This window comes from Bos javanicus, chromosome 19, assembly GCF_032452875.1.
Source record: "Bos javanicus breed banteng chromosome 19, ARS-OSU_banteng_1.0, whole genome shotgun sequence".
Taxonomy (NCBI): Eukaryota; Metazoa; Chordata; class Mammalia; order Artiodactyla; family Bovidae; genus Bos; species Bos javanicus.
Window position 1 is genome coordinate 34,324,839 of NC_083886.1, and position 16,004 is coordinate 34,340,842.

Below are 16,004 nucleotides of genomic sequence, written 5' to 3' on the forward strand. Positions count from 1 at the left end.
CATTCAGTCTCATCACTGATAAGGTGTGGGTTTTGCACGCCCGTCACTCCAGAAGGGTGGGGATTCCAAGAAGCTTCTAGGAGTGACTGACTCAGACAGAGCTGGAGAGAGCCGCAGGGGCAGGACAGGCACAATGGGCGCACCCACATCCCACAGTGCACTTTACAATCTTTTCTACCACTTCTGTGGACACGCGGAGTGAGGCTGCAGGGCTGGGGTTCCCGCTGCTGGCTTTCCGTCTCCAGGGACGTGGGGCTGGCCCTTGGTTGGGACTCCTGGGCTGTGTCCCCTCTCCCTCCCAGGGTCCCCACCAAAGCCCAGGGGTCCAAACCCCTACCTCAGGGGACCCATTATTTTATCTCTGTCCTGAAAAAAAAGACTAGGGGGACTGTGAGGCATTTATGCCTCCCACACAAGGCCCTCAGGCCCCCTAATGGACCAGAAGGATTTGTAATCACACGCACTGTCAGTTAAGTCCATGGCTCCACCAAGCCCCTGGCCTTAGGCCCCGCCCTGGCCTCCCTTTCCAATTGGAGGATCCCTGGGCCACCCCCAAACATCTGGCTGGCACACACCAGCTCCAGGAACTGCCAGATCGTCTGTCCTTACAGCCCACCTTCCCCACCCCCACCCCTCCGAACCCCTGAATGGCAAGGACCACAGGCTCAGCTGAAGGTAAACGTCAACTGTTTAAACACCGACTGTGGAATCTGCAAACAGACAAAAACCATATCGTGCACGGGAGCCAGAGAATTTGCTCAAAAACAGCTACTCAACGTGTCAGAGGCAGAGGGGTCCTTAGTTACTGAGCAGCACAGAAGGGCTAACAAAAGATACACTCTGGTGTTTCACACACCAACCAGAGTGGGGAGACAAAACAGCTCCCCTGCCAAACAGAACTTTCCAGATGCTGTGGAGATAAAGAGGCGGCGGCTATGGGCTGTGGACTCCCAGCGCTGAGTCCAGCACATCCAAGGGAACCTGAGCTCCCCCAGGCCCTCTACTCAGAGGCGGCTGAGGTTGCACTGGAGGTTGCACTCGGAAGAATCCACATTCCACTCCAAGCCCCGCCCACTGGGCCGACTCCAGGCGGCTGGAAGGCTGCTTGCGGGCCCTGGGAGCACGGGGAAGTCTCCCAGCTTCATGAACAAAGCTGTCCAGTCCTGCCAAGCATCCACTGGGCTCTGCAGACCCACAGTTTCATGTCCACACCCAGGGCGGGGACCTGCACGTGGGTGCCTTGTGACATCAAGAAGTCTCTCCCCCACTTTTTGTTGTTACTTCAGGGCCTCCCAGGATTTTAGCAAGAGTCCTCCACGAGTTTAGCACAAGTTCAGCTCCAGGGCCCCCACCTCCATGCAGTCAGGCATCTGGGCCTGGAGACAAATTTAAGCAACCGCCGCTTTGATACCTCAGGGTCACCCTCCTTCCTTCAGTGATGGAGGCTTCATCACTGGTCCAGCTACTCTGTCCATCAGCTGCCTCCCCAGGAGAACCCCTTCCAGGTAGCCCCCTCGGTCCTCAAGCCAACATGATCAAGTCCTTGAAGTGGCTGAACCCACGAACCCAGTTTGGCCTTGAACAGACTCCTCCCTTTCAAAGCAATTAATAGTTTTTCTTTCTTAAAACAGCCCCAGAAGGCAACACATCTGTACTGCAGCCACAGACACAAGCCATTCTCATCACAGCGTAAGGTGCTTAGCTCCTGCTTGTATGTTATAACAGACTGAGAATTAAATTAATCTAAGCAATGTTATCTATAAAACAACCATTAATTTAGAGTATATATTTGTAAAAACTGTGAAACACCTAGAAATTTAAAAAGCAACAGCCACCAAAAACAAAACAAAACATTATGTAACAACTCTGCCTTCAAAGGAATGGAAAGAAATCAGCCTAAACCCCTGCAAATACTGACACAATGAAAATCTATAATCCATCACTGCCCAAGTATACTCTAGCTATGAACTCCCATAAAGGGATAGAGAAAAGAAAACTTTTCGTTGGGAATTCATCACTTGCCTCCATGTCTGTAAATGTTCCATGGACCCAAAAGACAGTCATTCGGATTCACTGTAAATCACATTATTTTTGTAAGAATTCATTCTGGCCAAGAGCTGCGGATCCAGGAATGGATCTGGAGCTCCTAACTTGTGCAGCTCTCTACACAGCTTACGGCAGCCAGAGTGCAGCCAAGTGTTTCTGCAGGGCTCCTGGGTGGAGAGGGCACATTCGCAGGGCAGCTTCCACCTTTTCCAACAACTAACTCATTGCATCTTCTGTGTCTCTGTGAGAAGCTGGGTGAGTATTAACCATTTCACTAACACAAGCTGGGTGAGGCAAAGAAGAGAGATGCGATCAGTGAAGCCACGCTCAGTGGAGGAGCCCCACAGCTGAGACCGGGTGGTCTGCCTGTCACATGGGGTCCCTCTGTGACTAAACACGTAGTGTGTCTGCCTCCAGACTGAGGACAGCATCGTTTGCTCTGGGGCCAGCTGGGAATAGCCCAAGCATGGGTGGACCAATTCCAGCTGTCTGACAAAGCACAGCTGGGGGCCAGCTGGAGCTGTCTCCCCGCCAGCTCTGCTCCACAAGCCTCAGAGAAGTCCAGGGGACAGAATCCCCCATCTCTCAGCAGCGGACACTTGGACCCCCATGGCGGCTTTGTAAGCACTTCCAAGGAAGAAACCTCCCAGTACAGGTTCAGGAACCAAGTGGGATGGCAAGGTGGGATCTCTTGGAACCCACTGGAAAGGGACTCAAGCTTAACTCCCTGGCTCTAAGTCCATCCTTTCACACTCTGCTTCAAGACGCAGGGTTTGAGTTGCTGCAAACCACATTTCTATTTCCCTCCCAGTTAGGCTCCGCCTATCAGGAGACCAGAGGGAGCGTCAAGGCTGGAGGAGGAAGAAGAGACTTGCTCCAGATTTGGTTCCTGCTGGCTTCCTCTCCTCAGCAATACTCATTCACTTGGGCGGTGTCAACTCCTTCCAGAAAAATCTGAGTCCCTCTTGGGTTTCCCCAACACTCTTGGAACCAAGCTTGGGGCATCCATGAGCCAAGAGGTGGGGGTGCCACCCCACAGGGCTGTCCTCCGAGCTCAGGACACCAGTGTCTGCTGAGAAGCATTCGTTAGCCCACCTCAGGAATCAGAGATCAGCCCACCTGCCCGTCACCAAGCGTCTAACTTAATATATTTGCTTCTTCCCTGGGTGCATGCCCCAGGCTGCTTCCTGCAGGTGCCTCTCCATCCACGCCCTCTGAACCCTCTTCTTGCCTTTTCAGTGGCCTGCTTAGGGATTCTTTCTATTAATAGAAAGAATCTCTGGTGTGGTTTCTGTCTGCTGCCTGGACCAGAACTGATTCATCCCCAGCTGGGTCCTAAGCATCTACACCAGGAACTGGAGCCTGGCATTCCCAGGCCCACTTAATTGCACTGCCAGAGGGAGCGTACCCGCCCACCCATGGCCCCCATCCCGTGGGGTTGATCTCAGCCAAACTCTGCACCAGCAGGGGCAAGTTCCAATGCAAGGGCCGCCACATAATGTGTGGCAAACGGCACTTAATTGCCATACAAGCTCGGGGGTCGGCTGCGGGGACTCTGGCTAGAGGCAAAACATTTCCGACGGCCGCCCGGCCGTGTAAGGGAGCGTCCTCATGGTGGGTGCCCGGGCAAAGATGATCTTGTTGTAGCTGGCGGTGGGACTTGCCCTGGAGTCCGAGTGCAGGTGGAGGGGCTCTGGGACCCCCGAGGGCCCCATGGCCGACATGGTGAGGGGGCCCCACACAGACAGCATGGTTTCGGACCTCAGGTCCTTGAAGGTGGTGGTGCCCGAGGACTTGGAGGACTTCCTCCTCTTCAGCTGGATGAGGCTGGCTGGCTTGCTCTGCTTGCCCACCCGCCGACTCTCCTCCACCGTTTGCAAGCACTCCAGCTCTCTGGCCTTGCTCTTCTCGATGAGTCTCTTCACCATTGGGGAGGTGTACGTGACATAGGCTGGCCACGGGTCGTGTTTCTCAAGCAGATTCACTGGGAGCCCGATGTTCTCAGTGAGTTCTACTGGCAAAGAGAAACACGGGCAATTTAGAGGCACTCGCGGCAGTGGTTCCATTCTTTAGGGGTCAGAGGAATCAGAGTTTGGATTTCTCCCCATCAGGCATGATAGCCCTTCCACCCCCTATATTCAGTGGGAATAAAATGGTGGGCTTGAACTCAAGTCTAATGGGCTCACACATCCATAAACTTCTCACTCTAGCTGCTGGTCAGAAGTTTTGGGTGTCTGAGGTGGGGGGAACTTTACTGGAAAATCTGTAAAGTTGGGATACAGAATGACACTCCACGGAGTATATTAGTTAAGGAAAACAAGAGTGGGACCTTGGAGTCCAATAGGCTTGGTTTCAAATCTTTGCATACATCAAATTGTTTAACCTATAAACCTGCTGGTTTTCAGGTTTTTTTTTTTTTTTTTTTACTGGTCATTTCACCAGTAAAAATGGTTACCATAAGGCTATAGGAAGGATGAAATAAAGTAATATAAGTCAAGGACTTGTAACAGTGTAGCTCAGGGTTGAAAGCATGGGCTTTGCACTTGGACTGCTGCTGCTACTGCTGCTAAGTCGCTTCAGTCATGTCCGACTCTGTGACCCCATAGAGGGCAGCCTACCAGGCTCCCCGGTCCCTGGGATTCTCCGGGCAAGAACACTGGAGTGGGTTGCCATTTCCTTCTCTAATGCAGGAAGGTGAAAAGTGAAAGTGAAGTCACTCAGTCGTGTCCGACTCTTAGCGACCCCATGGGCTGCAGCCCACCAGGCTCCTCTGTCCATGGGATTTTCCAGGCAAGAGTACTGGAGTGGGGTGCCATTGCCTTCTCCGTGCACTTGGACTATCTGAGTTCAAATTCATTCTCCACCCCGTCTTCTTATCTGTGAATCTCGAGCAAGTCTCTGACCCTCCTTAACTTCATCGGCTTTGTGTGTAAAGCAGTGATTAGAAAAAGACCAACCCCAAAGAGCTTTCTTGTGGATTAAAGGAAGCAATATATGTAAAGATTTTATTTAGCACAGTACCTGGCATAGAGTAATCAGTGAACAGCAACTATGAACATCTTGGCTGAGTCTCACTGCCTTTTTCATTTAATCCTTGTTACACCTGATAATGGGTGTCATCTCCCTTTAAGAGAGGACAAGCCCACGGCTGTCCATCCTGCACAGCTAGCACATGGTGGGTTTGAACTCAAGTCTCACAGGCTCACACATACATAAGCTTTTCACTTTGGCTGCTGGCCAGAAGTGTTGGGTGTCTGGGTTGGGGCGAGCTTTACTGGAAAATCCACCCATTAGTTTGCCAAGCAGCCCATCCCTTTGTGAATACCAAGTCCTTCCAGGTCAGATCTTCTTTCTTTCCTTTGCAGCTTCACTTGGTCCAGAAGAAGGGCCTCCAAATTTCCCTCCCGCAGCTTCTCCTCCCCTGTTTCCTCAGGTGTTGCCTACTTGCCCTAATTTTATAGTCCTTTGGTCATTTTGATATGAACTGGAGAGGCAGGGGACTTAAAAGGTTCATCTTGCCATCTCCAGCCTGAATTCAGTGAAAAGCACTATATAACTCAAGAGAAGAGGCAGATACTAAAGTGATTCTCAGGCTCCCTTGTGGGGAAACGAGAGCTCCTCGGAGACAGGGCCATGAGGAAGAGCATCGTGGAAGGTTCCAGGTCCCGACAAGGGTGTCACTGTGCCTGGGGGGAGACAGGATGCGTGACGTCACCTCACTCTAGAAGAAGAGCATCCAAGCTTCCAGGCACAGACGTGACCACCCGTCCTTGCCTGCCCAAAGTAGACGCAAAACTCCAGGGTCCTGCGGGTTAGGGCAACCACTGTACAGGAAAGAGATGAAACTACCCAGAGACCTGCCCCTTCTGTCTCTCCAAGCCACCAGATCCTCGCACCAGTGTGACAGAGCGGCCACCTCAGTGCCTCCCCTGCCCCCACCACCCCCTAACCTCGGCCAACCCCGCCCGCTGCAAAGACCTGAGCTTTACCTTCTTCCATCTTCATCTTTCTTGCATCAAGCCTCTCCATGTTTACCAAATTCTTCACAGCAAAGGCCTGGATACCTTAGGAGAAAAACATCTGTAAGCCTGGACTCCCAACAGAGAGTCCTGGAAGAAAGCAACGAGCAGCCTCCCTGGGAGCCTGAGCTCAAGGGCCTCTGTCGTCTCAGAGACAAGGAGGAGCCTCCAGGAGCCGGAGAGAGGGGCTGAACCCAGGGCATGCTGGGAGGGCAGGCCAGCTCCAGGCCTCCACCTTCTGACTGCCGGCTTTTGAGGACCCAGTGCGGGGCTGGCTTGGGGGCTGCATCAAGGCTGGACTAGGGAAAAAGTGAAGAAAGAAACGCTCCCACTTCAAAACCACGTCTTCTTCTCCACCAGAGCCCAAGTGAGCACATTACTGCCGTTGGGCGGAATACCTCTCCCCAGCAGCACCCTTGGCCTGCTATCAGGGGAAGGAGCAGCAGAGATGGGCAGCTGCCTGGAGTCAACCTCAGGCCCACAGGCAGAGGCTGCAATAAGGCTGCCTTCCTGCCCAACATGACCATGTGCATGTGGGAATCCGATGGTAAGTGTAGTCTACGAACTCTTGAGCCTGAGGGTCCATCCGCCTGGAGGGTTGTTAAAACATCCCTGGGCCCAGGTCCAGAGCCACAACTCAAATCTTCAGCAAGGAAGATTGGTGAGATTTTATTATTAACCACTTAGCGACCTTTTCCAGAGAAGGCAATGGCACCCCACTCCAGTACTCCTGCCTGGAAAATCCCATGGACGGAGGAGCCTGAAGGCTGCAGTCCATGGGGTCACTAAGAGTCAGACACAACTGAGCGACTTTACTTTCACTTTTCACTTTCATGCGTTGGAGAAGGAAATGGCAACCCACTCCAGTGTTCTTGCCTGGAAAATCCCAGGGACGGGGGAGCCTGGTAGGCTGCCGTCTATGGGGTCGCACAGAGCCAGACACTACTGAAGTGACTTAGCAGCAGCAGCAGCAGTGACCTTTTCAGCTCCTTTCTACTTCCAAGCCCCAGAAATGCACATCGGAGAATGGATGACTTTATAGATTCATTCCTTGAGCATTGGGAGGGCCCAGGGAGCATGCCCACTGCCTCCTGTCAACACCCAGGGACTAAGAATTTGAGTGGCTCTGAACAAGCTTGAGGGTAAGTCTGGAGCTGTGTCCAGGAGACCCTGCTTTGAGAACCATGGGTCCAGGGCAGTGCCACTCCATGGGAACCCTGGGGGGTGGGGCTGGGAAAACACAGCAGCAGGGTCCCGCACCAGGGATGCAGGGTCCGCCGCCTGCTCTGGGGGCCTGAGAAGTGCATGTCTAAGTCATGCCCATTGGAGAAGGAAATGGAAACCCACTCCAGTATTCTTGCCTGGAGAATCCCAGGGATGGGGGAGCCTGGTGGGCTGCCATCTCTGGGGTCACACAGAGTCGGACACGACTGAAGCAACTTAGCAGCAGCAGCAGCAGCAAGTCATGCCCAGGTGCCGCTGCCAGTGTGAGGACCTACTCTTAGTGGCCCTGTTAGAGGCTGAATGATGATTCTAAAATCTTTCTTTCAGCTGCAACATACACGAGGCTTGGCTTGTGCAGGTAGGAAACGCCCCTCAGGTGAGCAATTCCAAGACTGTCTGCCCCTTTTCCCTCCCCATTGAGGAGCCACTGGGGAAGGCAGGGAAGGGAGCTCTCGACAGGGCCACCATCAATCCTACTGTAGTTATAAAGTAAATCATTTCCAAGGTCAGAGCTTTATTATAACATGCCTCACAGCCAAATAAATAAATAAATAAAACAGAAGCAATATTGCAGCAAATTCAATAAAGACTTTTTAAAAATTCCACATCAAAATAAAAATCTTTAAAAAATAGTTTTTTTTTTAAAATGAAGGGCTGTAGAGCATTCCCACCACCACCTGCTAATACTGGAATCAGGAAGATTAAAGAACCAGTGTCTCAAAGTGGGGGCTAAGGATGGTGCTTTCATGCAGAACTGGTTCACACTCTGTCCATGGCCACCAGCCGCATTCTTATCTCAGGAAACCATCCTGCAAAAGGATTTTGTGGGTTCCAGGCAAGACTGATGAATCAGTGGGTACAAATCCACCCCGAACACTCAGATTGTTTGCCCCACAGACACTGTGAAAATAGTGCTGTATGCACACCCCTGATGGGCAGGACAGTGTCTTAATCCAGTGTTTCCCAAGCTGTGCCCCACAGAATGCAGAAGAAACAGTGAAAAAAGTGAAAGTGTTAGTCACTCAGTCATGTCCGACTCTTTGCGACCCCAAGGACTGTAGCCTGCCAGGCTCCTGTGTCCATGGGGTTTCCCAGGCAAGAACAGGGTTTCTCCAGGCAAGAATACTGGAGTGGTTGCCATGCCCTCCTCCAGGGGATCTTCCTGACCCAGGAATCGAACCCACATCTCTATGTCTCCTGCATTGGCAGGTGGGTTCTTTACCACTAGCACCACCTGGGAAAGGCAAGCCAAATGGAGGGCTCAGTGCTCCCTGGAAAGTAGACCCGCTACCTTCCTTCTGCCTGGCCTGCCCCCTTCTCTGCTTCAGACTGCAGGCATCTTGTCTTGCTTGCATCTCATCTCCCTCTTCTCCCTGAGCCATCCGAGGAGTTTGTCTGACCCCCCTCGGCCCCCCACCCCCAACGGATGGAGAACCATATTTTCTCCAGCAGGAAGCTGGTGCAGAGTTTCTTTCCACCTCTGCACTTACCCTTCTCAACCTCCGGTCTCCTCCCTGGCCTGCCCGTTTCCTTGTCTGCCTTCTGGTTACTCTGCATTTATTTTGGGCTGAAGAGGAAGCTTCCACTTAGGGCAGAAGTGTCCTGGGAGTCTTATCTCTAAGACCTGAACCAGCCTGGTGCCGCGTGGTGTTCCCATGCTGACCTTCATCCTGAGCGGACCCTCGTCTTATAGGCTGAGAACACTCTCTGACACCCCACACTTCAGACCTAGGGAAGCACTGGGCCCCCCGACAGACTTACCATGAGCCCACCGCCCACTTACCAAGACTCCCTCCACCTCTTCACGCTGCCCCATCCCCCCACCCAACACTATGGAGCTGACAGGCTCCAGAGGGCACCCAGGAGATCCTGATATGATACTGGGAAGCCCTGAGAATTCCAGAGCTAAGACAGAGGGGACAGGGGTGGGGAGGGGCAAACTGGCCTCCGCTCCCCACTCCCTATGAGACAACTTGCTGGCCACCTTCTCAACCTCAAACACACGCCTACTCCAAGAGAGGAGAAACAAGCCCGTCACTGAGCTCTGCTAAAAAGCCTACTTGTACACGATGGGCAGCTATGGTAGCTGTCAGCTGGTCCTGATCGAGATCACACCTCTTTCCAGGGCAGGGGATGAGGGGGGTGGGCACCACCCTGGGGTGGGAGGCAGGAGTCTCATCGAAGTGCCCATCTTCTGACACAGGCCTGGCATCACTGACTCATCACAGTAGCAGGAGGGAGAAGGGGGGCACGCTGCTTCTTGAAGACGCTTCTGCACATCCATGTTCTCTAGTGATTACACGTGGACTTTGAGGGACACCAGAAGTGGAAGCAGAGTTGAAGTGCCCACTGCCACACGTATCAGTTCATGCACAGGTGCAGGTGTTCACCAAATCCATACTGAGCCCCAAACACAGCACTTCTTTGTGGGTCCCACCCTCCCCGAGAACTCACAGTGGATTCTCCATGTTCATCTCTTGCTTTCGGGGGGTGGGGTGGAAGGGGTCTACCCTTCACAGTGCCAAGGGTCCACAAAGCACGTTTGTCTCCCATGCCCATAACACATCAAACACAACCGGCCCATGTCATCCGAGTCATCAAAAATAAAAGAAGAGAAGTTCCTACAGAGACCAGAAGCAGGCCCCTCAGCCACTCTGCAGATGGGGGGGTCCACTGTCACCACGCACCAGGCCTGGAGCTTCGGTTCAAGGAGCACACGGCCCATTGAGGAGCCAGACCACAAGCTTCCCAACTCAACCCAGGTCAGGATGGGAAAGCATGAAACAGGTTCAAGAAGAGAAGATGGTTGTGCTGAGTCCTGATGGACTGGCGGGGGAGGGGCAGTGAGTCCTGAGGAGTTCAAGTCCTGAGTGAAGTGTGTCTCTACTCGGGCCCACCTTCCTCTCTGGGTGCAGCTCACACAGGCTGCAGGGTTTCTGCCTATGAACCATGATGGTGAATTGGCAGAATAAACACTTGACAGATGCGCTGCAGGAAGCAGAACTGAGCCTTGGGTAAAACTACAAATCTAAATTTCATATTTATCTGAGGACTGTTCCATGATAAATAGTAAAATTCCCAATTTAAATGTAATATGAAGACTCATTCAGCAAACAGCACCCGTGGCCATACTGTCTAGAGATCAAGGTTCAAATTTTTAAATAAAATTTCCAAAATGAGCCAAACAGGCACAATCAGAGGAACACTGTTCAACCTTTTCCTTCCGTGGATGTTTTCAGTAGCCGGGTACACAGACAGGCAAGACGGCTAGGAAAGATGAAAAGACAGGCAGCAGGAACCAGCCCTGCCTTCATACTCAGGAAATCAGACATGAAAGGCGTGAAGCAGTTGTGCCCAGGGACCTTCTCTCTGCCTGACAGCTGGCTCAGGAGTAAAGGGACCATGAAAACATGTGGCTTCGCAGAGTGTAATCAATCAGAAAGAGGAAGCTCTGCTCCACTGGAACAATGGGAGGACAGACTGGCATCTCCAGGGTGGCTGCAATCAGTGGGCCCCACCACCCGATTCTACAGTGCTCAAAGCACCAGGAACCCAGGGTTTGCTTTAAAGATGGTGACTTGCTAACAGCTAACATTGATTACCCTTCAAGTCAGGGACCAGGAGACCAGAGAGAAATCAAATTTCATTTCATCCTTAATGAACACTGTGAATTTTCAACCTGGCATATATTACTTACATTTAAAATATCTTTAAGAAAAAAATAATAAATATCAAGCAAATCCTAGAAATAATGCTTTCTTTTTCAAAAGTTAATATTTTAGATAATAATGATGAGCAAAATTTTATGTATCCTTACACAATATTAATTTTATTTTTTTGCCTGTTTACCTGTATATTTTTCTTAATTGGAAGATTTTTATAAGGCCATGTTTTACCTGATTTTTTTTAACTTCATTTTAATCATATTAAAAGGATAAAATATGAGGAGGCTTCCCTCATAGCTCAGTTGGTAAAGAATCTGCCTGCAATGCAGGAGGCCCTGGTTCGATTCCTGGGTTGGGAAGATCTCCTGGAGAAGGAAACGGCAACCCACTCCAGTACTCTTGTCTGGAAAATCCCATGGATGGAGGAGCTGGTAGACTACAGTCCATGGGGTCACGAGGAGCAGGACACAACTGAGCGACTTCACTTAATCATATTAAAATCCCTATCTTGTTTTTTTTTTTTTTTTTTTTTAAAGAAAAATGGTGATTGCATTTGAGACTCTGCCTGGAAGCAAAGAGCTAATGTGGCCACCTTCTTCAGAGGTCAGTTATCCCAACATACACATAACCTATGGGCTTCCCTGGTTGCACAGTGGTAAAGAATCTGCCTGCCAATGCAGGAGAGAGGGGTTTGATCCCTGGGTCAGGAAGATCCCTTGGAGAAGGAACTGGAAGCCCACCCCAGTATTCTTGCCTGGGAAATTCCATGGACAGAGGAGCCTGATGAGTTACAGTCCCTAGGGTCTCAAAGAGTCATATACGACTGAACAACTACACAGCATATACATACACATACACATATACATGCATGCGTGCCAGATCGCTTCAGTCATGTTCGACTTTTTGCAACCCCATAGACCGTAGTCCACCAGGCTCCCTGTCCACGGGATTCTCCAGGCAAGAATACTGGAGTGGGTTGCCATGCCCTTCTCCAGGGGATCTTCCTGACCCAGGAATTGAACTTGCATCTCTTGCGTCTCCTGCAAAGCAGCGGAGTGAGGGGAGGAGGATACACCACCAGTGGCACCTGGGCAGCCCTGCCCAGAAATGAGCCCAAGACACTGGCTTGAAGCCAGCAAGTCCAGGATTCAGGCTTCACTGAAACCCTGTCTCACACAGAAAACCACAGGGCCCAAACAGACTGAATTCCAACCCCGCTTTTCCTCGGAAGCCGCGTTTCCTTTCGTCTGGTCCAGCACGCGCTCCGTCCCCTGCACGCCCACCATACACAGGGATGCCACTGCTACTCGATGCGGCCCCGGGCGGCCTCCCATCTGCTCTCAGAGGATGGAGCGGCCTTTTCTTCCCTCCGAATGACGATAAATTCAGACACCCCTTCATCTCTCCTTCCAGGACTGTTTTGACTCTTCTTTTGGGAGGCCGATCAGCACCCCCAGCGGCCTTATACCTGCTCTAACCTCTTCTCTCAAGTGTCTTATCTGTGCCTGGTCTACCAGGGCCCTTTGTCCCATTGTGCGTGACTTGGTATTGGGGTCTCTCTCCCCAGGTTTGCTCACCTCGCTCTGACCGTCTCTGGTTTCTGTTTCTCCAGCGTGCAAGCTCCTGAAAGTCTCTGGTGTGGCTCATTTCAAGAGGTTTCTGAAAAATACAGAATGAGGAAGGTAAACTGGTAAAATACACTATCATGTAACTACCATGGATGCTCTAGGGGAAACGGACAGCTGAATATGCAGGAAAACTGTTGCCTGCAGTTAAAAGAGAAAATAGCAAAGATTGAGTACCCAAAGATCAAGAAAGGGGTCTTTGCAATTGGAGAGAAAAACCGAGTTACTCATTTTAAACGAATTTTTCTAGGCACCGACATACAAACAGTCCACAGCGACCCATTAGCATATAGGAAATACGTGCGGTCACGTGCCAGGAAGTTCTGAGGCTCTGACAAAAGGAGTTTTTGTTGAGTCAGAAATCCAATTCAACAAGGGTTTTAATGTGTCTCCCCTTAGCACAGTAGAGGGGTGCACGGAGCAGTTTTACTCTCCGGGAACGGGCCCTCCACGATATGTGCTGGGGGGACATCCTCTCCTGACAGAGGCCCAACCTTCCAGACCCAGCCTCGTGCAGCCCTGCATGAGAGCCAGCTCTCTCCTCAGTGCTCCCACAGTGTTTCTGTGACCTAACTGTGTTTGTATTTCAACAACTCCAAGAGGCAACATACAAGAATATACCTAACGGGACAAAGATACATATGAAGCAGTTGTATGGAGTAAAGTATACAATCAAGGGGCTTCCCTGGTACCTCAGTTGGTAAAGAATCTGCCTGCAATGCAGGAGACTCTGGTTTGACCCCTGGGTCGGGAAGATTCCCTGAAGAAGGGATAGGCTACCCACTCCAGTATTCGTGGGCTTCCCTGGTGGTTCAGACGGTAAAGAATCTGCCCACAATGCGGGAGACCTGGGTTTGATCCCTGGGTTGGCAAGATCCCCTGGAGGAGGGCATGGCAACACACTCTAGTACTCTTTCCTGGAGAATCCCCATGGACAGGAGTCTGTCAGACTACAGTTCATGGGGTCACAAAGAGTCAGACCTGACTGAGTGACTAAGCACAACACAGCATGTACAATTAAGAGCATGAGGGCAGGACAGGCCGGCTGCTGCCCAGCTGTGTGACCGGCAGTGGGATCCTTAAACTTCCTGAGGCTCGATGACCTCGTCTGTAAACTAGGGGCAGTAACAGGATTTCTCTGGCCTTGACGGCTCTGTCGTGAGGTACATTATGTGAAGCAGGTGGGAGCCCAGGTTGGACCGCCCTCACCCTCCTTGGGTGACTGTCATGCAGGACTGTGACATCCAGGAAGAGGCTGGAGCAGGGGGAGATGAAATGATGGGCTACAGGAGTGGGGGCACACTTCTGTCCCCAAGTCCCACCCATCCCGCACATCAATGCCACTCTCAGTTCCCAGAAGCCCTGCTTATATCATCTGCTTGTAGAAACGACACCCTCTGGAGGTGACCTGAGCCCAGCAGGTCTGAGGCATCCCAGTCAATCTGCAGCCACTCGAGTCCAAATGTACAGATATGCGCACGGCCCTGATCCCCAAGGTGAAGGGGGGGGTTCTATTATCTACACACACACATGTGCACATGCACACGTGCACACACAAGCCCCATGCAACTCCCTGATGTCCCCAGGCATGCCTCTGGGAAACCCTCAGCTTCAACACCCCTGGTCCCAGCTGACCCCGTTTCTCCTCTCCTCAGGCCACTGCAGCTCCAGCCTGCAATGACTTCATGAGCAAACCGGGCCAAAAAGTCTCGCCAGATTCCTGCTGGAAACAATCTGGAGACTTGGGTATGTGAGCAGCTTAAAGGGGACGTGGGCTGGAGGAGAGTTCTGAGACCCAGCTCTGCATCTTTGGTCCAGTCTTGAGTAGGTTACTCGGTCCTTCCAAATTTCAGTTTCTCCATGAGACACACCCTGTCCCATGGATGTTACTCCAATCCAGTTGATTCAGGGAGAAGGACGTCATGATCAGTAAGTTCTAAACTGTCTGCTTTTGTAGAGAAGATCAGGAAGCCTGAACTAATGGCATGAACATACCTCTCTGATGTGTGACTGGGGCGCGTGTGGGTAGCAAGATGATGACGTAACATGGGCACCCAAGACAAGAACTAGATGAATTCCAGAGAGAGCAGAGGGTGGAGGTGGGACGAGAGGAGAGAGTGGAGGGCAAGTGTAACCAGTTCAGGAGCTCAGAATCACCAGCCCCGGGTGGTCTTCAGAACACTGTGTCTTACTCTCTGGTGACCGCAGAACTCGTTTATCTCTCCCCTCACAGCCACGGGCTTATCAGAACCACCAGGGTTCCAGGGCCCACAGGCTGAACAGACTGAACAGAACTGGGCCCAGAAGCCTTGGCAGGCAGCCTCCCAGAAGGCCCCCAAAGATCCTCTGCCCACCAGAACTCACATCCTCTGAAACCCACCCCCCACCAATATCTAATGTCTCCTTTCTAACAGATAGAATGTGATCAAAGTGATGGGACATTACATGGCGATTAGGTTACACAGAAACCTTGGCTTCCTTCTTGAACTCACTCTCTGTCTCTGTCTGTCTCTCTTTGTGTCTGTACATCAGAGGGAAACCCTATTATAAGCCACCCTAGGGGGAAGCTAATGGCCAGGGATATTTCTAGCCAGCAAGGAACGGAGGCCCTTAGTTTCACAACCTGTGAGGAACTTGATCTTGCCAGTAACCATGCGAGTGAGCTCTGGCAGGGACCCTCCCCAGTTAGCCTCTCAGGTAGGACCACAGCCCCAGCCAAAACCACAACTGTCCCCCACAGAGAGGCCTGGAGACAGAGGCACAGTTAAGTCCCACTCAGATTCTCAACCCATGGAGACTGGAAGGTACATGTGTGTTTTAAGAAACTAAATTTGGGGGCACTTGTTACACAGCAAGAGGTAACTGATACAAGGCCCATCCCATATCAGACTTCCCAAGGAAGGATCCTATTCCTGATACTGAACAGAGACGTGACTCTGCCAGCCGTGGGGGTAATTCCCCTACATGGTTCCTCCTTCCACTCTGCTCCCATCTCTGGGGAACAATGCAACTCCTGCTACAAGGGAGCATGTGTATGTAAAGAATTCATGGCTATCAAACACCATAGAAATGAGGCCATCATCTAACAAAGCCAGTTTGGACAAGGCCATCTTGATACTGCAGACACACTGCTGTGGCTGGAGGGGTCAAGGCAGAGAGGGGACAGGGAGGGGTGGAAAGGGGTGGAGGTGGGGCTCAGAGATGATGCCAGAGTGCTTTCTTCACATGTTCCTTGAGAGGTTCAGAAAGCTGCAGCTTTAGTGGTTTAAGACCAAGTAAAAATGACTTTGGCATCAAAATGGCTTTGTGAAAGCAGCCAGATTATAAAGTCAAGTTCTATCACGCAATTATTTTACGCATACACCCCCTCTACAACATAAATGCTGTGTGGGCTCTGGATCTGGGTGGCCGGCCAGCCACCTTTC

At 51.5% G+C, this 16,004-nt stretch overlaps 1 protein-coding gene across 1 annotated transcript in view; it reads right to left on the minus strand.

The window, feature by feature from the left end:
* Window positions 1-670: 670 nt before the first annotated feature.
* Window positions 671-16,004, minus strand: part of CDRT4 (CMT1A duplicated region transcript 4) — a 72,295-nt gene continuing 56,961 nt past the window's right edge. The window contains exons 2-4 of the mRNA XM_061391141.1: window positions 12,532-12,613; window positions 6,036-6,110; window positions 671-4,057 (exon numbers count right to left, since the gene is read on the minus strand). Of these exons, the coding sequence (XP_061247125.1) occupies window positions 3,606-4,057; window positions 6,036-6,110; window positions 12,532-12,601 (597 nt within the window). The 5' untranslated portion in view covers window positions 12,602-12,613 and the 3' untranslated portion in view covers window positions 671-3,605. The remainder of the gene's footprint in view (window positions 4,058-6,035; window positions 6,111-12,531; window positions 12,614-16,004) is intronic.